At 31.6% G+C, this 23,546-nt stretch overlaps 1 protein-coding gene across 2 annotated transcripts in view; it reads right to left on the bottom strand.

Moving 5' to 3' along the window:
• Positions 1–1,714: 1,714 nt before the first annotated feature.
• The window catches only part of RGS4_1 (Regulator of G-protein signaling 4), a 79,929-nt gene continuing 58,097 nt past the window's right edge, over positions 1,715–23,546 (bottom strand). For both annotated transcript variants that reach the window (XM_051214642.1, XM_051214643.1), the window contains exons 3-7: positions 22,909–23,048; positions 15,810–16,114; positions 14,658–14,821; positions 12,364–12,681; positions 1,715–2,620 (exon numbers count right to left, since the gene is read on the bottom strand). In XM_051214642.1, the coding sequence (XP_051067824.1) occupies positions 2,252–2,620; positions 12,364–12,681; positions 14,658–14,821; positions 15,810–16,114; positions 22,909–23,048 (1,296 nt within the window). In that variant the 3' untranslated portion in view covers positions 1,715–2,251. The remainder of the gene's footprint in view (positions 2,621–12,363; positions 12,682–14,657; positions 14,822–15,809; positions 16,115–22,908; positions 23,049–23,546) is intronic.

The following is a 23,546-nucleotide window of genomic DNA, read 5'->3' as shown; positions in this document are numbered from 1 at the left end:
TGATAAAACCATTTAGTTATAAAATTAGCTGTAATGGGAAACGAATACATGTTAGTTCACAAGAAAATTATAGACTGTAACTACCTCAAAGGATCTGAATTCTGATCGATTGGCGCAGTTTCATAAAATCTAAGAACATTGTCGATTTATGTATTCTATTCAGTTGAACAGGGACCTATTATTATCGATAACGGATTTGAAAATATTTACTTTTGCAAGCATTTTAATTAATTTTTTGACTTAGACCTATTTCGCAAACGTATTCCCTGACCGATATATATATATATATAATCAGTTGATATACGTATGAAATACTACTTGGCATACACTGAATAATTAACTTTATTCATAATCCATTCTGTGACTCGTTAACTGATCATATTTATTGTTTACACTAAGCGAATCAGACTCTTCACTTACCCTAAACACGTTGATAGAATCATTTTAAAAATGTATCATTACAACCCAAACTCCACTTTCACCACAATTCAGTGAGTGAAATGGACAATGAAAATGCTAAATAGATTTCATGCTACGATTCGGATTAATCCGTGTTCAAAGTAAATTACTATACATGAGTCACTTTTACCTAACCACTCATACTGTAGTGTATGCTACGAGTATGTAACAACAATCAAAAGTTGAATGGCCGACAGCAGAAAGGGAAATAGAAAGGAATTATGAATTGTAATAATCAGATGGAATGTAAAGGACAACCGATGGAAGATTTGCAATTGAAGCATTTAATGTATGGTTCCATAATTTACCAAAATATTCTGTAACTTTGTATGAAATAACGAATAGGTTGTCCTCACCTAAGTCTTCGTTCATTTCAATCAGTCATATCATAGAAATTAACACATCCCTACAGTGTTCTCATTTTCCTCATTATCAGAATGAAATGCATCCTTTCAAGTATGAAGGCAGAGAAAATCAAAATTCACTGAAGCTTTTGAGAATATCTTTTCTCACCTCTTTTCAACTCACCAAACACTGCAGATTGAGCGGTTTATAACACTTAAATTTTCGAAAACAAGTAGACAATTCGACATATTTATGTTTTATTCATTTCTTGACCCGAATTAATATGCAGTGATTATGTAACTGAGTGTACATAATCGCATCTTAACAACAACTGTCAATTTCTTTTCAATTGCGGATTAGATTCAACAACTTGACGCCAAAATTAATTTTCGTGTGATTTCATGCTGTAGTTTATTCTGAAAATTCTTGTCTATTCGGGTTTGTACGAAGATAAAACAAACTTTTTTTATGTTTTACTTATAATCCAGAACTCTGTTGAAAGGGATACCGGAAAGTCTTTAGTGTTATTTTCAATGCAGATAAAAATTTATTAGAAAATACCACTTAAACATCTACATCTTAGACAAATGATTTTCATAATGATGTTGATTAATATTGAGTGGTTTGTAATATGACGATACTCTAAGTGTTGTATTCTCTTTCAAAGTATATAAAAGTTTGACATTCAGTTAATGTCTATGTTGCCAGAAAGCGTATGATATTTAGGTATATTTCATTAATTTCGAGAAAAAGACTCATCATAGAATGACAAACACTGTTCAACAAACATCTAAACATCAGTTTCCATCATGCCACTAACAATATCAACATAAACACAGCTGAATAGAAAATCTATAGAATTCGATTAATTTAGTTTAGCCAATTGTAGTTAAAAAGACTGTTCTATCTTATCTTATTTTTCCAGACTACTCATTTTCTAATTAAGTAATATCTTTTAGAAATCTATTATTTTCATGTGAAGCACATACTGGTCACTTATAAACTTAACAATCAATATCATTTATCACTTCTGTACGATACAAATTCGTACTGAAATAGGTGATTATTAAACGTTTGAGAATAAAATTATGGGATCAAATTTGTTTTCAAATTAAATTACGAAACGATTGTATGTTAGATGTAATGTACAAAAAATCACTTTCATTTGAAAATGGACTGTATGAAACGGGTTATAGTGTCCTTTTTTGAATTGAACTCTTCGTTTGTAAGTAAATTTCTGTAATATTTCAACTCCTTGAAATGCCCATCACATCACAAAAGCATTAAAGAAGATTGGATATTTTTTAGGCGAAGGTTATTACAATAAAACTTATCACAGTTAATGAATGAAAATATCTATCAGATGGTAGTACTTTTTTATCAAAAAAACGTTTTACTATGATGGCGATATAAAAAAAATGAATCATATCAATTAGTCACTTTAAAATTATAACTCTGATCTAATATTTTGTTTTAATTTATAGCAATCAGTATTGGATAATGTATATCCAGTATAACAAAGTTTAGGAGAATGTGGCGCAGCTTCAGTATGAACAGAATTTGGTAATTCCTGAATGGATAAATTATCATTCGTTTGAGTGGAAGTAGGATGTTCAATTATATTCTCATGAAATGATAGTTCTTCATCATCCTCTATATGCTTGTGAAATAAACTGGACACAGTACAATCAAGTAACGGGGAAGGTATTGTTTTCGACGGCTGAATATGACTTTCTAAATTGGTTTCATGAGACGCTGCAGTTTGTTTAGGGGAACTAATGGTTGAATATGATACTGATGGAGATCGCAGGAACTCCTGAGAGTAAATGAGGGAAATATAGTTAATATAATTAACATAAAACACAAAAAACGTACGAATTATAACACAAAGTAGGATCCAAAAATGAAAATAGGCCGTAACCTTCATTCATCTTCACTAAAAGATAATTTTTAGTTCTTGGTACTCTTCAATTCCGAATGCTATCTTAAGTTGATAAATAGTCAAATTGAATACGTCACTATACAACTAATAGAATTTATTTCTTTAGTTTTGATAAAGAATACATTTTTATAATCGGAGATGATGGTGGCCAGTAGTAAAATTCGGGACCTGCGTTTCATCTTATTTGGGACTCGTCAGCTGAAGGTACCTGCATCTGAGTTGATGTTCACTCAACGACTCGAACGCAGTTCCATTTGCTTCAAACGTCATCGCGTTATCCGCCTAGCTACTGAGTCCAGATAGCAACTAGCTTGTGTAATGGAGTGAAGTGGACGGTAATTAGTTCGAGTCCCAGAGTGAACATTAACTCGGATGCAGGTACATCTATCTGACGAGTCCTTAATAGGAGGAAACGTGCGTCCCACATTTCACTGCTACCCACCATCATCTATGCTTACAATGCTTGTGACTGAAGGTAGTATCGATGCAATCCTCACAGGACGTACAGATTTCAATAAGAGACTGATCAATTGCAGTCCTAAACATCAATGGAAAAATTCAAGCAACCAATGCAAAATGAACAACAACCTAAGAGTTTTTGGTAAACACTGTATCATTAAGTGATTCAATCAGAGCACGGTTATCTACATTTCCAGGTTCCGTGAAATCGCCGTGTGACTCAAACATCTCCTAATATCACATCTGCTAGGGTTGAAGCTATCACGAGTTCACTTAATCTGCGAACGAGAAACAAGACTCGGTGATCAAAGACTAGTAACCTAGCTACTGATGCGTCCCATCTACGCTAACTAGAGTGAGACGTTCAAGCTTGGAATGGAGAGGTATATTCTGCAAACAGCCAGAAACGAGCGATAACAACAAACACAATTCAAAACGTATATATACAGTACAAAACCGTCCCTGGGGAGAGTTACCAAATAGCATACTAAATGACACAACAGACCAATAGCATTTCATATATTTCCCAGTGGGAAGTACGACATGAAGGTGACAAGAGCGCTATCGGCGCGAAAACAAAGAAATTCAAATTTTCTAAATAAAATTACAAAATTAGATCCTTTCCCAAGTGAGTTCTGGGGATCTAACGTCCCCAACAATATCTGAGTTACTTTTTCACTTTCTAATCTATTAACACCATAATCCGTTACTTTGCATTAGATTATAAACATGACTACTTTTGCATCAAATACATTTTAAAACACAATCGGAAATTCAATTCATGTGCAAGTCCAACACATTTTTAGGCATTGTAATGAATATGCCTTGTAAATTAAATAGATAAATAACATTAATTAGTGTAGTATACATTATTGAACAGTGGTAAACAATATTATACATGAGAATCATATCACACCTTGTGATAAAAGAGAAATGCAGGTTTAGGCATTATTTATAGAAATAAATAAATAAGAATGAGTACTAGATTAAGTGACTTTTTATGTGTCAAAAGGAGCTCTGCTTAATTTATGCTTTCAAAACATCATGAAGATGAGGATTCTTGGGGAGTTAAGATTGAACTATAAACATATTTCTACAATAAAGATTACTAAGACTTTTATCTGTGCTAAATACATCCAAGGTGGGCGAGAAATTCGCAAATTTATAGAGTTTAGTTCATCATAAATGAATTTATAATTAAAGATTTCTACAATGCTTCCGGATATCCAGTGGTCAAGAAAATAACTATTTACACATTCAATCAACTTTCATCAACCTTTTAAACAAGGTTATCAATACATTTGAAATGTCACATAGCTTATCAAAAAAAAGAATAATACCTCAGTAATGTCGAGTGACAGCTTTTGCTCTAACCACAGCTCCTTAAAATAAACAGACCGTAGTATTAGAATTGACAATTTACAAAGTCTATTCGTAAGAGTTAATACTTTAGTTATATATTACGTAACACAAAGAGTTACACTAGTTATCTAAGTACATTTACTCATAAAATGTATGAGTCTTACATGATGTACACATTAAAACACTAATACAGGCTATAAATTTAAAAAAGCTATTTATTTTTCTATTAATTATTCATAGAAAAATGGACAACCAAAGGTTGAATTGAATTCATATCGACTAGTTTTTGTTTTCACAAATACTCGTTAATACAGTTATGATGCTGAAGTATTTCATCAGATGAGTGTAAACTATTGTCTGAAACATCGCTAACTGATCGTTTCACTTTTTGAGAAATATGTCAAGACAAAATATAATTTATTTATTGAGATGAATAAATGCAATTATATTATTTATTCTATTGTTATGCATAATATGTATTCATATGATGAACTTCAGAATTGTTTTCTATTAAGCAAAGATAAATAGTGGCTAACAGTGGAATCCATGACTGGCTTTTCGGTCTATTTCAGACTCATCAGCTGGATGTACTTGATTAAAAAGCTTGTGACTTGAGGCTATATTGAGGCAATTCGCACAGGATACATATATGTCAATAAGAGACTGATCAATTTCAGTCCTAAATAACAATGGGAAGATACAATTAAAACTACAACAACTGAATTGTTTTCTATTGTTTATTCTAACACTTACTGTTAAGCATTTAGATAGAACCAAAAGTTGATTTTGGATTATCTAAAATACATTTTATTAATTTAAATGAAACAATCACAAAACACTGCTGTTTATTTAGTAAAAATTGTAGTTAGTGTTTAATTGAATTGATTATAATGAATCAATTTTAACTATTTAAATATACAAACCATGGTTATTCAAGAATAAAAAAATAATAAAAGAAATCTGACAAAATATAAATGTAATAAATAGTATGGAACATATTCTCTATCAATCTATTCAATTTACCAAAAAATAGTCTTCTTATTTGATTACATTTCATTACAATTAAGTACATGTAACCAAATGGTACTATTCAATTATCTCATACCCTCAATGAAATGAATCAACCGAAAATAATGTATTGTAATATGTAAATAATCGTGACATCAATCAGTTGAGAAGTTAGTAATAAATAAATAATGTATTGTGTGATACTGATATCGACAGATATCGAAAGTGGAATACCTGGCGGCAGAATATTTGGAAAATCGAAGAGAATAGTACGAGAACTGAGAGTGATTGGTTTGGAAACGAAGGAATAACAAAGTCTGAGATAATTGATGGATATTTTGTAAATAAAGTATTTACCAAGATATTCTGCAATGTTGTATTACCAGAAATAAGGACGCGTTGCCTTTTTATCTACAATGAATTATTAAATATCGGTTCAACAAAAATATATCTATTATGAAAGCAGAATTGGCTGACAAGTCCCAAATAGGATGAAACGCGCGTCCTGGATTCCACTGCTAGCCATGATCAATCTTTGCTTATAATGCTTGTGAATTAAAACAATATCAAGGCAGTATGCAATGTATGCACATCGATGAAAAGATTCAAGTAAACAACACCAAGTGAATTTAGAATTATTTCTCCTTCTAAAAAGTCATTTAGATCACTGATATAAATTAACCGTTTGAAAATAAATTGGGTACAAGATTTTAAGATAATCGAATTCATTCAATGCAAAGTCAACAAAGAAACTGTTACAAATAAATAAAGATAATGATAAAATGGGTGACAAAATTCAATCATTTTCTTCTATTGTTATTTGATTTATTGAAAGAAATAATCCATTGAAATCAATGAAAGTATTTATTTTTTTGAAATAATAAGTTCAATTGAATATGACAGTCTTAGTCAAGTGTCACATTTGCAAAGAATGATAAAATTATTCTAATTAAATGTGAAAACTTAACTTGACTAAAATGACTTTTGTATTTCAGACACTAAATATACTTAATAAATGATTCAAATTCCCTTAATTAAAATGTAACTCAGTAACTACAAGGTTGTATGGTATTGGAGTATCAAATTAGGACGAAGTAGTTATCAAGTGCTATGTGATTTTTATTTGTTTTTTGTATAAATTCAATCAATGATTCAGACCATCTTCAAAAGAAACAATTTTTTAGAAACTTCTCTTATAATCAAGAGTGTAAATATCTAGTTATGGCGTTTTGCTAATTAAATAATACAGCATTGTTCATTACATCCTAGAGAACTTGTTCTATTGAATACATTCGACTAACTGACTAACTACTAGTTATTACCCTGTTGTGGTTAGCGGTATGGTAGATTTGAATTATTAGAAATCAGTTAACTGAAAACAATGATTGAGTATCTATTATTTATTGTGTTTATGACTAAAGTCAGTATGGGACTTTGGTGGCCCGATATCTTACTCCATTTAAATCGTATTATGATTGTTATTGAAATATACACATCGCCAATCCTCGAATATAATTATCGGCATATTCTGCGCTAGGGGATAACGAAATTAAATAAGTAAAATACGAGAATTAATTTCGAATACGTATACATTATACAATCGTTGATCCAGAGAAACGCAATCGGAGAAACGAAATGAAGAAAGCAAATATAGCAAAGAGAAGAGAGCGAAGCGAAATGATGCCCACTGAAGAAAGCATGTAAGCCAATTCGATTTAATCAAGCATGAATCGATATTTATAACACGATAAAAATATGTTACAGATATGTGATGATTAAGATAAAAAAAAGCACATGTATACGTTTATATAAAAGCAGTCAAGGTGACAAGGTCGAAATATGGTTTAGGAAAAATGAATAGATTGGTCTATTCAGGAACTAGAATAACCCGTGTATGCTCGACATAGGGTAAGTCATCGCAAGACTATGAAAAGAGTTTTAATGAGCTACCAATTATTTAAACACATTTTATCTAGTTGTACAATATAAAAGATGATACACTTAAGTGATATGTATTAAATGAACATTTTGATGGAGTTTTGTTCTCGGAGCTAGATGGTTTGGTCGTGTAACTTTCATCGACAAAAGAACAAAACTCCATCAAAATGATCCACTTGAGCTACAAATCTTCTCTACCATCAAATGAAACATTTTTTTTAAATTTCGTCCCATAACTAAGTAAACAAACATTTAGGATTATCTCAAGACTAAATAATATTTGTTTTTGTAATCGAAGATCATTAATGTTTGTCATTATTGTTATTAATTTCTTCTATTAAACTAATTTCATGAGAAAAATAAAGGAAGAAGAGATAAAACATTTCACCATCTGTGTTTTCATCAAACTGAAATTATTCAATGAAGTCAACTGATTATTTTATTCATTATTATTATTATCATCTTGAATATAGTTATGATGTTTCTTCTATTATATTCTACTTGTTTAAAGTTATCATTATTAACTCATAATCATTAGTTTATTTGTTTATCCGGATATTTGTTTGCTTATTTTTTTTACTATTATTCGATTTGCTTCTTCCAAACAAGTGATCTTATTTATTTGATTGAGATTTGTTCTTTTTAAGATTTAATCATTTTTCAACTCAAGTTAATCTATAATCTTTATAAACAATTTATCATGACAGATAAAAGTTATTCTTTTATGAATTGTGAACTTGGAAATAGTTTACTAGTGTTAATGATAAGAACATTTGACTCTTTAAGTTCATGAATATATACTATCATTATCACGAATTAAGACGTCACTATTAAAATAGTGTGTTTCATATTCATGTGTTATGTATCACTCTCTACTGCCATGTATGCACTCTGAGTGGATTGTCTCAGGTTTCTTATTTTATCATAAGTTTTTACTAAGGCTAAGTAATGGCTAGAAAATAGAATTGAGGAAGCATGTTGCACGAGTTTGTGATTATATGCATTCAGTAGCTCAGTGAATAGCGAGTTTGAGTTTAAAGATAAAGTTACTGAGTCTATAACATTATATGAGTATCACTATTGCAATGAAGAGATATTCAGTTAATTAGTGTTAAACAGCATGGCATGCGTAACCTTGATTCAAAAGCTAGCCACTATCTAACGTGAAATAATAAATCGTATAGACTGAATTGAGAAGTAAATATTTTTCAGTCGTATCATTAATTAATCGAATCAAACACTTTAATCACGCAAATTGTAGGCAGACGGATTACGATGTCCAAATAAAGATAAGTTTGGAAGGTATAAATGTTGTTTCAAATTATGTGCATAAAATGATAGTTCGGTACAATTTACAATCTACTAGATAAAACATTCAAGTTAAAGTCAACGAATTAAGACAGGTTTTTACTCCATAAAGTAGTTAATATAGAATAGGTTTGTAGAGATTGTTGGCTTTTCAGTTCACATTCCAGATAGACTTTAGATAAATAATCTGACATATGTTAGCAGTTATTATGTACTAATTAATGACTACTTTTGAGAAATATTCACAAAGTCTTTGCCAGAAATCGTGACCTGTAAATTCCGATTACGCTAAGGATGAGACAGAATTCATCGATAACAATATATAGTGCCCGCATATCATGAACTAACTAAGTCCAAAATTGTTAACTATAAGAGAATAACAAAATCACTTGAAAAGTAACTGACTACGAAGTCCTGAATGATCATTAGTTCTATCCTGTATGAAGTCTTATGTCTACACTTCCGAAAAGTTCAATACATAGCATCATTGTCCTGACTTCTGAACATTTAATCTGTCCGTAACAGAAAATATTTCCAAAGCTTTCATCATATTACGAGTACATCATAATGACCATGTTAAACTATCATTACGTGTGTAAATTTAAAAATTTGAACAGATTTATGAACAAATCATACCTTTTTAGTGGCCCGTTGATCTGACTTTAATCCCGAAAAATGAATGTGTTAAAAACATAAATCTTCTATTTAACTCCGCATATTATACCTAGATTAACGCCGTTTGGGTGACGGCAGTAACAAAAAGCAAATATGGCTTGCGTTTGTTGAATCTAATTGAAGAACTCGTTTATCCATATAAACATTCAGAATGAAAACCAGGATAGAAGCCAAGTGGATAAGGCAAGTGAGCCAACCCGTTTTAATAAAGTGTGACTCATTATTTATAACCATACAAAATAAGCTAGAAACATGAGACGAATAGAGTAATCAATACATACACGCTCAAATAGAAACAGTCAGGGTAATAAGAGAATGATTGACAAAGTAAAAATATGACTTAAGAAGAACGAATAAACTGGTTTTTCTGGAAGTCAGAATAATCCATGTGGGCTTGACGTAGTACTAGACGATATATAATGATATATCCAACTTAAGTGTTGTAGTCAGCATGTGATTTCAAAATGGTTTAATAACATTTAATACTGTTGTAGTGAGCTGAAAAAGTAAGCTAAAATCAACTGAAAAAAATGTTAAAAAGGTTACACTTTATGCACAGCTAAAACAACCATTTTATTTCATTTGTTTCAAGTAAATCATAGTGAGTGGAATAATCTTCTCAAGTTTTAACCTCTTCACCGCATTGAGAACGACATTGAAATTATAGTATAAATCAAGTAAAGGAAGAAAAATCACGACTTATATAAATTGATGTTTTATTTTAAGAACACAACACTACACGAAACTCATTTTTATACGTCTTCTTGTTGCCACACAACAAACAACAAACAATCACTTATCCCTGCCTTATAAAATAATTTAAAATCAATAAAATCAGAGAGGTCATTTTACTAATTAGATACATAAGACTAATAAAGGAAAAACGTGTAATTAGTTAGTCTCCTAATACTAGTAATCATTGTAATGAGATTAATCTGTAGTTAGTTGATGAAATCTTAATATTTACTGTCCATCTAAGTGTACGATACAGTAAATAAGAATCTTCAACTCCGAAGAATGGTCAAAACAATATTATTTAAGTAAAGATGTAATCTAAAAAAGTATTTATATTATGGAGTGTTATCAGCAGGTGGCTTATTATTTTACGAGTTCGTTTCAGAAGTCAGAACCAGTGGAGTTCAACCGTGTCTTTTGTGAGGCAGTTACTCACGGAAGACAATGGTGGACTGTCGCGCAATATCGTGGATTGGTTAAAGTTAGAAATTGACACCGTTTGAATGCCGTCTCAATGGTTTAGAGGTTAAACGTTTGCGCACAAGATTGAAAGTCCCTGGTTCGAGTTCTGAGTGCAGGATCGTGAATGCACACTGCTGAGAAGTCCCGTACTAGGATGAAACGGTCGTACAGTGCTTCCAGGTCTTCAGTGGTGGTCTACCTTTATTTGGCTCATGAATTCAGCTATTAAGTTACTTAAAAGCTACTTAAGTAAACGATAAAATATACTTACAATCATAAATAGTAGAAAGATACTAAAAATAACCATCGAAAGTGGTGACTAAATTTTACGCATAAGCTTCAAAGATGATTTGATCAACTGTATGAGTTGGATTATCGTATCGCATAAATGTTGATTGGAAGCGTAAATACGATCTAACAATCAATTTAAAACATTTAAACTGTAAATTAATATCTTCGTAGCATTTAATTAATTGTAGTAGTGAATAAGAAATAATAATTTTAATTATATGACAAGTTATACACACTTTGTGTTATTCTAATGATTAAGGAATAAATTTACCATTTCTATGTTGATTTTATTTTCCATAATGTTAATACACTGGCTTACTCTTAAATACATTTAAGCTAGATATTTATTGAAAATAAACCATTTGCTTTAGTGATAGAGTCTTGGCCCTCATATAAATTTCACTGACTGAAATCATGAGTCGATTGAAGCTAGACCACCATGGAAAACCTGAAAGCACTGGACGGCCGTTTCGTCCTAATATGGGACTCCTCAGAAGTGCGCATCCACGATCCCGCACCCCACGAGAATCGAACCTATCAGTCTCACGCCAGGCAATTAACCAACTAGACCACTGAGCCGGCATTCAACGGTATTGATGTATATGCCTCTAAAAGTAGTATTTCTTTACTAGATAAATCATTAGACATTATTCTGTCAAACAATCACAATATTATATGTAATCAAATTTAACGATCTGCATTCCTTCCTAACGATTTCCTTTCTTTTCTAAAAGTGGACTATCAAGTAATTTGAGTGGAATTCTTAACACCAAACAAAAATCTGTCACTATGCATTCTCAATCAATTTATCAGCTGCTTTACAAATTATTCAATTGATTTCAATCAGCCCTAATGACTAAACAACATGATATTTAATCATAATTTTATAACTCATTATTGTAAAACTGTGATTTGATTATTGTTAGTTAATTAGGAAAAAAATTTTATAAGTTTATCAGACTAATTACTAGATTAAACTAAATTTTCGAATATCTATTAGGTAACTATGAATTAAACAGACTAGCTTTCAGTGTATATTACATTTTTGTGTAATATACCCATGATAGTTTAACCAATGTACATTGGCTTGTCTATTCAATTAACAAATTAAAATTTCTTTTAAATGGTTATTGAAAAATATTCTCGTCAAATTACAGAACAATCAAGCTAGATATGAAACTTTCTTGTCTGAGAAACAATATAATCAGATTATTTACGACTTACAGTAGATTGTTTACAAACTAGATAAAAGTTTAGTGCTTATCAAGTAAGTAAACTGTTTATTTGAAAAAGAAATCTAACGTATAATTCAATTTAGGTTTTAGTTATTACCTGTCAATATTTAATTGAAGAAAATATTTTGTTAATTATATACCTACCTTGACATGTTCTTCTTCAGAACATGGACTGGATGTATTGTCAGTGATTGGATCTCTTGATATGAAATATTGAGTTTGATTATTTGATATGATAGTATCATGTATATTAGATTCTGAATTTGTCGGTTCATCATTTTCTGGATATGTATGCCAAACTAACTGTTTTAATTCAAAATAAAACGAAGAACGTAAAAACCGCTGATAAGAATCTTTATTCATTAATCCTTGAATAGTTTGTTGAGCTAAAATAAATGATTCATTAGTTGGATTTGTTATGCTAGCGATTGTTTGATTCCGAGTTTCCGAATCTAAATTAACCTTTAAAAAAACATAGAGTATACAAACAGAGGTGTAAATGATCCAGTACATCGTTGTTTTTTTTAATGAACTGTATATTGAAATAAAAGAAGTTGTACGGATCTTCCTATGGTCATGAATTAACAGATTAATAACATACGTTTGATCAATAAATAATATTTAAGTATTTCCAAAATGAAGTATTAGGTATTCCAATGTAGAGAACTTTCTGAGTGAACAGTCATATATAGTTTAAACTGAATTCAATCATTCCCTACATATAATGCAATAACTACTTATTAATCTTTTCTGTTATAATAAATTTCTGTATATTCTTAAAAGGTTTGCTTAATTAATCCTATCATGACTGAAAAGTATTATAACTCAATAAATGAAGATCTCAATCTTATATACTGAAGAAGTTGATCCAGATATTAAATATACATAAAGATTCATAATGATAGGAATATAATGGTTCAAACTTGAAGTTATATAGAATGATTGACTGATAATTACAAAATTTGTTATAGGTTACGTATATACATCCATAATAAAAGATACTAATGTTTGCCACCCGAAACATTGGTCATTTATTCTAGTATCAACAAATGTTTGATCTTGATGAAAATATACTTTATAAATTGGAAGTACAGTGAAAGTAACTTATTATGACTAAACGGATCATAGAAACCAAATCATTAAATTATTAATACAAGAATGGTCTGTGTTTAGTCAGTTTTATTTCAATTAATTACTTAAAGAAGACTGAAATCGATTTTCTAAGGTTTCACTTACATAATATTAGCTTGTGTTTATTCTTTTGGTCAGAAAATATAGTAACTTACATGATAATTTACTTCACTTGAATTAACAGAACTTATATGACAGTCACTTATTGATTAAGATATACTTTGGGGTATTGATGTAATCGATGAATATTTAAATGATTAGAATATGAATATGTTTTTTAATAGTCGGTATTTACACTACTCACTATGATTTTATCAATATTCCGTGAAACTAGTTATGATAAGCAGATATTTACCATACTAGAAAATCACTAGCCATTGTAGCAGTGTAGCCTCTGAAGCAGTACTCCTCAACAAACACAAAGGGTAAACAAAGATCCTGAAGTAGAACACAGAGAATACCAACCCACTCACACTTGATGGAGAAGCTCTGAGAGAGATGGAAACTTTCACATACCTGATCAGCATCACAGATGAACAAGGAGGATCTGATGAAGACCTAAAGTCAGGGATTACCAAAGCAACGGTAACATTCCTACAACTGAAGTACATACAGAATCCCAAACAACTGTCAGTCAACATCGAAGTCAGAATCTTCAATACGAACGTCAAGACAGTTCTACTGTATGGAGCTGAAACTTGGAGGGCCACAACAACCATCATCAAAAAAGTACAAATATTTATAAACAATTTTCTACTCAAGATACTAAATGTCCGTTGACCGGATACTATTAGCAACAGCCTACTGTGGGAGAAAACAAACAAGCTTCTAGCTGAAGGGGTAATAAGGAAACGACGGCTGAAGGATTTCATTAGATCGAGTTTATAACGAATCCAACATTATGCTGTTCAAAATGTTCAAGAAAGTCAACCAATTACCGAAGTTCACAACTACTTCCCAAAGTGTTGTATTGAGATTTCTAGTAGTTTCAGAGAACTAACATAACCAAATACCTGAGTCATTTATAAAACAAATGTTTAGTAATATTAAGAAACTAAAAGTCTTATTATTCCTAGCTTTTTTTATTATAACCTTAAAACATATTAAACAGAAATTTTGACTTTTAAAACAAAATAAGTACACTGTGCTATTCAGTTGTGTTATTAAGGAACCTAAAACGTATTTTATGACAAGTCAATCAAAAACCACGACGAACCGGTACTTTTCATAGTCATCACTAATGAAATACAACTGTTTTTATATTCATGTATTACAGAGAGTAAGATTAATTTTAGCTCACAATTTACCTCATGTGGTGAATGTGGCGCTAAATAAAGACGATAAATTCTTCGTGATTCTTCACCAAGATCTTCTTGTGGTAGATGTTTATACAATTCACAAATTAACCAAAACTCAATATTCTCTTCACTGTATTCTGATCTCAAAAAGTGATGAAATTGAGACAAACCATCTGTAAAATTAAATTATGCGTAAAATTACTTACCAATGAGTGAATTTAAAGAAAAAAATGGCATGTTTGTGATTTTATTCAGCATCAAAATCTATGAGTATTTGATGTTTTAAAAAATTGAAATGATATTTACTGTTCAAGTAGTGTCATTGACTATAACAATAAATGAAAAACTTAATAATACAGCTTTCTATTGTAATTCACTTCGGGAAATATAGATACTACTGATAGAGGAAGCAACATACTTATTGTTATTATTATAGAATAACAGTAAGATAGTCGTAAGTATACAATGAGTCTTAAACGACCTCAAAATTTATCGCTTTTTGATAATATTCCATTCTTATTTGGTCCTTTTGATGAAACACATAGGTTCTTGATATTCATTACATTTATTGGATAGTTGACGAAATTTATGACGATTTAGTTATTTTTTATGTCTAAATTACAAACTTAAGTTTAAGTTCTATTGGTTCTCAGTTGAGATTGAAATATTATATCTCAAAGAGTTGATACTGATGAATTACAAATATTTCAAGAATTTCAAAGAAATGAGTTTGCTAAAGTTCATTGTTTATTGACACTGAAACTAGTTAGTGTATGAGCTGTTTTGTTCGAAGAAGATTAAATTATGGATGAATTCTGGCAACTATTTACGGACTGCTATTATGTATACATACTTTACATCATGGAATAACCGTGGTTAGACAACCAGTGAGAACCTGTAAGTACCTGATGGCTGTTTCATCTAAGTAAAGAATACCACAGTAATATTTATTGACGACCCTGCCAAAAATTAAATCCAGGATCTCTGTCTGATCTCCTTCATATAACACGACAACGTGAAACATTGCATTTAAAAGTTTATAAGAATATGTTTGTGTTGTATATCGATTTTAACAATGCATAACAAATTATGTAATTTAAATGAATATTTTCAGGTATATTGAAAAATACACAGCAATTAATCAAAAAAGCATTTTTCTACCTGTATCAGCTAAAAGCTTGTCAAATGATTGTTCCCATTGTTGTAGTTGACTTCTTGTTGGTACATTATGTTCATTAAGAACTGGAGACGCTTCATTAGGTGTTAATAAATCAGAAGGAGATTTCTCTGAATGTTGACTTTCCACTTCAAAATTATCAAATCTGAAAGAATCAATCAGTTTTTCTATATGATGATCATTTACTATTGTAGGCGATGCGCTTTTACATTTACCTACTGGTCGTCTAAATGCATTAGAGAATGATCTTGGTAAAATATTCGTTATTAAATCATTCAGATGGCGGATACTATAATTAGAAGAAATACAATATTAATATAAATATGTTGTTATATATTGTTAATAAATACTTTTGAATAAGTGTATTTTGTCAATTCATAATATGAACCAAAAAATTACTAAAAAACCGGGAAAAATTAGTCAATGATTTAGTTCTAGTATGAACTTAGTCAGTTGTACATGTACAAAAATCTTCAAAGAATAAAACCTGACCAACACTGAAAAACTGGAAGCGCTGGACGGCCGTTTCGTCCTGTTGTGGGACTCCTTAGCAGTGCGCATCTACGATCCCGCTCGCAGGATTTGAACTCACGGTCTTCAGTCGCGCACGCGAACACTTAACCTACCAAACTACTGAGCCGCCATCCAATGGTGTTAATGTTTAACCTCAATCAATCCACAAAATTGCGCGACCGGTGTGAGGAATGAAAATTATGATTTAAAGTTAATGAATAAGATTAGGAATTAGATTTAAGATTTTCATCACGAACTAACATCAGCTATAATCCCAAAACGCTATTTAACCAGACGGATGAAAGAATTCCGCGCCAAAATCCAAGACCAATATTATCCTAAATTTGATTGGTTCATTCATAAGTTATAGTCTCATTTTTATCCTATATTAAAATATCTGTTCAATGTTCTTTTATTTTTATTGGTTCTTAAAATGGTCTTACATTATTCTATGAAACTTAACGTATACAACTAATAAAACAAGTTTGATTTTACGATGGATTTATTTATCTATTTAAAGCAATTATTCCCTTTTTATAAATTTCAATAGAACAACGAGAAGATGGAGTTGATCTGAAAATGTGATGTATTTGGACTTAACAGTGTACCCTGCTAATCTTTAAGTCATTCTATGGCTTAGAATAAAGCGACAATTTTTTATTCATTCTATACGATGTAAACATTATTTCTCTCCCCTTTGTTACCTTTTTACTTGAACTTTCATTTAATTGACCTTTATTAAAATGTCTTGACAACTATATATGTGACCAGATTGTTCGAAATGTATAACGTAAATACATCACATCTTTTCAGGTCAATTTCGTCTTCTCATTGTTCTATTGATAGTTGAATACAGATACATGAGTAATTTTTAATTATAAAAAAAAGAAACATGTTACATATGCTGTCTTTAATTATTTTCTTTTTTTTACTTTTCTTAGCATTCATCTTCATTCTAATTCTTTGTTTTCTGAATCATATTTCATTGAATGATTGACTTATATTCTCGTTACTTGATGAACTAGTAATAATAAAATTTTGTTGTCCATTCGTTTTGTTTGTGTTTTATTATCATTTTTTTTGTTACTGAACATTTAATGTTTTAACGATAGACGTTCTCCTGATAGTATTTATCGGAATTTACTTATTTATTGTGATAGAATCAATAATTTCAATGATTAAGATCATGAGTCAGTTGAAGCTAGACCACCATGGAAAACCTGGAAGCACTGGACGGCCGTTTCGTCCTATTGTGGAACTCACCAACAGTGCGCATCCACGACCTCGCTCCCTGCGAGATTCAAACCCAGGACCTACTGGTTTCGCGCGTGAGCACTTAACCACTAGACCACTGAGCCGGCATCCAACAGTGTCAATGTCTAACTTCAACTAACCCACGAAATTGAGCGACACATCCACCATTGTCTTCAGTGAGTTACTATCTCACAACAGACGTGGTTGAACTCCACTGATCACTACTTCTCACTAGAACTCCAGGATATACGTCTTGAAGCCAGGCACTAGTGAGTACTAGCTTAAACTGACTCATGATCTTAACCATTGAAATTACTATGATATCCAAAAAACCCATCTGATATAATCAATATTTAGAAATTTTTGTTTTTATGATCTGGTTTTAATTAATGCAACAAAAACTATGTTAATTAATAACAATAATATTAGTAACAATAATATTAATACACCAATATAAATAAGATAAATAAGATAAGGATACTCCACATACTCTTCAATAAGATTTGGGATGAGGAACAAGTACCAACAGACTGGTAAGAAGGACTTCTGATCAAAATACCGAAGAAAGGCAATCTCAGCAAGTGTGATAACTACAGGGGCATCACTCTTCTCTCAACACCGGGAAAAGTCTTCAACAGGGTATTGTTAAACAGGATGAGGGACTGCGTAGACGCCCAACTTCGTGACCCTTTCTCTTTCTCCTGGTGATCGACTGGATCATGAAGACGTCAACATCTGAAGGGAAGCACGGGATACAGTGGACATCTAGGATGCAGCTGGACGATCTAGACTTCGCAGATGATCTGGCCCTCCTATCGCAATCGTAAAAACGAATGCAGGAGAAAACGACCAGTGTAGCACCAGCCTCAGCAGCAGTAGGTCTCAATATACACAAAGGGAAAAGCAAGATTCTCCGATACAACACAGCATGCACCAATCCAACCACAATTGATGGAGAAGATTTGGAAGATGTAAAAATCTTTACATAATTGGGCAGTATCATTGTGAACACGGTGGACCTGATGCGGATGTGAAGGCGCGTGTCGGAAATGCATGAGCAGCAAATTTACAATTTAAGAGCATCTGGTACTCAAAACAACTGTCAACCAACACCAAAGTCAGGATTTTCAATACAAATGTCAAGACAGTTCTACTGTATGGGGAGGAAACTTAGAGAGTTACGAAAGCCATCATCCAGAAAATACAGGTGTTTATTAACAGTTGTCTACGCAAGATACTTCGGACCCGTTGGCCGGACACTATTAGCAACAACCCACTGTTGGAGAGAACAAACCGGATCCCAATGGAGGGAGAAATCAAGAAGAAGCGCTGGAAGTGGATAGGACACACATTGAGGAAAGCACCCAACTGCGTCCCAAGACAAGCCCTCACATGGAATCCTGAAGGCCAAAGGAAAAGAGGAAGACCAAAGAACACATTACGCCGAGAAATGGAAATAGACATGAGAAAAATGAACAAGAATTGGATGGAACTGAAGAAGAAGGCCCAGGACAGAGTGGGTTGGAGATTGCTGGTCAGCGGCCTATGCTCCATTGGGAGTAACAGGCGTAAGTAAGTAAGTAATAAATAAAATGTAGTGAACAAGAACACCAGTGAGGATAATAGAATGTATTTGGCACGAAATTGCAGAGCATCTCAATAAAATATGGGAACCATACAGTAAATTGTTAATTTGCAAAATACCAATCTATCATCTCAAACTTGACTGTTCCTGTTGCAAACATCACTCCATTGTCTTAGATTTCATTGTTCATGCATTTTCATACCAATTGCATTCCGTTCCTGTTCTTTCCTCACCGACCTTCTACTGAAATATATATTCTATGCCTGACCACCGTTATATATTACATATATGGATATAAGTAACCCACACTACAAGATATTTCCCTTTAATTATCTGTGATATTGATCACTAACAATGATTATTTAATTAATTTGTAGTCTTAGCCCGTTTTCAATTAATCACTATAAATTTCTTACATATTTACATTTTATAAGCTAAGAATCAAAGTAATGTAAGACTAAAAGTGATTAGTCAGAGACAATCGCTTTACTAAAATGTCCAACCACAATCAAACGGATTCAAGTCGTTTAAAAGGGTGCTTAGTTTTTAGATTTTCTATATTTAACACCAGATACAAAAACTATTACTACTTTCTCTTAATTCATCAATAGAGAAATGTTCAAATTATTATACATATTTATATCCATTGAGTTAATTTGGTTATCGTCAGTGATACTTTTGTTATTTAGTATTCTTATTTTTTTATTATTATTAAATAGATATCCACAAACAGTATTGAGTACATGTAAATAGAAGATGATATATACCCAACTTATGTTTTAAGTTAAATGTTTATTAGAGTAGTATAACTATAAGACAGTTACACTTCACACATGTTCACATGATATATATATATATATATATATATATATATATATATGCATAAAAATGTTCATCGGAAACTGAAACCTATAAAACGCAACATGTATAATATTTCATGTTCATAGGTTTATATGTCAAGCCTTTATTTTCATTATCAAGTAAATGAACCTACAAAATAAATTATGAAATAAAAGATGAAATAATTCGGTAAATGAGTTAATTTGCAAAACAATAACATATGTTACCCATTTATGTTAAGATAATTTCCCATTGTAGGAAAAAATTTAATTACCAAAAGAACGAAATGAAAGAAATTGTTGTTATCGAAGTATTAAAACAGAATATACTGTGTAATTATAATGATGCATCAAGACGCAATTTGGATTTGAATTCACTTATATTGGCTGTTTGCATCTTGTTATTGGTGTTTAGGGTGGCAATAGATCAGTCTCTTATAGGAATGTGGTCGTGCTGTGCGCATCCCCTCCATATTACCTAAAGTCACAAGTATTATGAGCATAGATGATGGCGGCTAGTAGTGGGATTCAGGATGCGCATCTCGTCTTATTTGGGACTCGTCAGTTGGGTATGCCTGCATCCGAGTTGATGTTCACTCAGGCACTCGAACCCAGTACTGTTCGCTTCAAATGTCATCTCGCTACCCGCTTAGCTACTGAGTCCTGATAGCTACTAGCTTGCGCAATGGGGTAAACTTTAATTCATTTTTGTATTGGTTGTTTAAATTTCCCCATTGGTATTTATCACTGCATTTCCACAGGCCATTGACTCTCTGAACTCAACAGCTAAATGAACAACGCGTTCTTAGTGAAAGGAATGAAGTTCGAGTCCCGGGGTGAACACCAAATCTATGATGCAGGTCGATCCAGATGATTAGTCCCATATAGAGCTAAATGTACTCCCTGAATTTTGCCGTTAACAATCATCCAACTGTACTTAAAATGTAATTTGAATATTGATTTCGATTACTATTATTGATACTATTATGATTATTAGTGTCATCGTTATTTGTTGGAATTTACCAAACTATTATTAATAGCAGACACGAATCTTAATTATCAGAGATAGATTCTATGAAAATCACTATGAAATTAAAAAGGACTATTCACATTCATTCAATATAATTGATTATTGACATTGGTAACTGTTGTCATTATTGAAAGTTACATTTCTGTTGTTGGTTAACAATAACAATTGAATGACAGTATCTACACTTTCGATATCGCTATGACTTTATTTATAATAATCGTGATAAACTACTTTAGCTTTGATATTCTTTTCAGTAATTGAATTGCACAAACGTGTCAATAATTTCAATTGTAATGCGAACCTTAGTATATGAAGTGACTATATTCAGTAAGTTTGAAATGAAACTATATGACTGATAGCCAAACTTTTATCATATAATGTAAATATGGTCAGACAATCTACTTACCAAACTCCGTTTCGTTTTTTTCATTTTAATTTATTTTAAATAAATAAATAGAAAATACACAAAACTTAACAACAACATTATGGGTCAGTTTACATCTTATTCCAATCGGTTATGAAGATGTAAGTTGAAAAATTAGAAAAATCCATTAGTCATAATTGTTTATTCCTGTAGTTTAGTTAAGTATTTTGTCATTTGTATTACAGTGAGTACATCAATAACTTAATAAAAAAATTAAAATGCATTAAAATGTAAGACAGTAAGGCAAATATTTAAGTCTATGAAAAACTAAGTGATGAAGTAAATTATGAATTTAATCCATACAGATATTTTAGCGACTAATATTTCAATTCACTTGATGTTGTTTTACTTGTATCTTTACATTGTTATTTAGGACTACATTTGATCAGTTTCATGTTGGCATATGTGTATCTTATGCGAATTGCCTCGATATAACCTTAAGTCACAAGTTTTTGAAGCAAAGATGGATAGTGGCTAGCACTGGAGTATTTTGTCCAATTTAGGACTCGTCAGCTGGACGTATCTGCATCTCAGAGTTAATATTCACTCCGGGACTCGAACCCAGTACCGTTCGCTTCAAACAACATCTCGTTATCCACAAGATATTGATCAATCAATTAACAATGGGAAGATAAAAGTAAAACAACACCAAGTGAATTTAAACTTCATCCCATTGCACAAGCAGGTGGCTATCAGGACTCAGTAGCCAGGTGGATAACGCGATGGCGTTTGAAGCGAACAGCAATACGTTTGAGTCTCGGACTGAACATCAACTCTGCGATACAGGTGTATCCAGCTGATGAGTCCCAAATAGGATTCCACTGCTAGCCACTACTCATCTTTGACTAATATTTTAGTTTATCATCATCTAAACCAGAGATTACGTATATATTTAACAATTTTTTTGTGAATTCACTATGTCATGTATAATAAATAAAAAAGATTAAGTGTAGACACAACACTGAAGCTGATATTACTATAGTGAACACAAGTAGGGACAACCAAATATATTTGAATACAAAATTATAGAACATCTTAGCAAAATCTGAGAACCATACAGTAAACACTTCATTTGCAAACTGTCAATCAATCGTGTCAGACTTCATTGTTCTTTCATTTCCACACCAATCATTCTCTTCTCATAGATCTTAACCTTCTGCCTCCGAGCACTTTACTTTCGATCGATGATACATACAACTCATATCTGTCAACATCAGTAGCACACACCACAATATTAGTTTCATTAAGGGTAAAATTCATTGTCATTTGTTTTCCTTAGACATATCTTCTTTCTTATCAACGTATTTTTGTGTAAATAAGTAACCAGAAATGATTTGGATTTTTATATCTTAACTGCAACATCAAAGGCGTATATATATGAATATTAATAACCTGAAATTCTGCTTATTATTGAAAAGATACAGTCAGAATTACTTACTCTTTTTGTTTGGTTTTTCTTTCTACATCAATTTTTATGGCTTGTTTAGGTGTTGTTGAATAACATGATTCCCCAGTGTAAACTTCCTGTATAGTTGATCGATTTGAATGATCATTCATTTGTAAACATTCATTCGTTGGCTTAGATGTATTTTTAAAAAAAGGAAATAAAAGTCGAATGAAATAGTGAATAATACAGCAAGAAATAATTAATGTACTTTACTATCAATAAAATATAAACCTGACGAAATTAGTTTTTCACAAATAATCGGAGGTTGGTCGCGGCCGGGATAGCTCAGTGGTAACGTTTCTGACTGTGAAACTGGGTGACACGGGATCGAATCCGCCAAGGAGCACCGGTTCCCTCAAGAATACAGGTACGCCTTGCTGACGAGTGCCAAGTAACACGAAACCCGGGTCCAGGGTTTCCTGTCGGCTACCTTCAACCACCATCTAATCGAAATTAGTTTTTATTTGACTGAATTCAAGTTTACGTAAATAAATTATGAATGATTCTAATTGTGATAATAATATAGGCTTGTTGCTGATTGGTTTTGGACTGTATGTTATAAATTTGAAAATGCACTGGAGTTACGTAATGATCACATTTCGCTGTAATGAACTCATTTCCTTTCGATG

Source organism: Schistosoma haematobium, chromosome 2, assembly GCF_000699445.3.
Source record: "Schistosoma haematobium chromosome 2, whole genome shotgun sequence".
NCBI classification, from domain to species: domain Eukaryota; kingdom Metazoa; phylum Platyhelminthes; class Trematoda; order Strigeidida; family Schistosomatidae; genus Schistosoma; species Schistosoma haematobium.
Note: the sequence above shows the minus strand (reverse complement) of the source record. Positions and strands in the feature narration are given on the sequence as shown.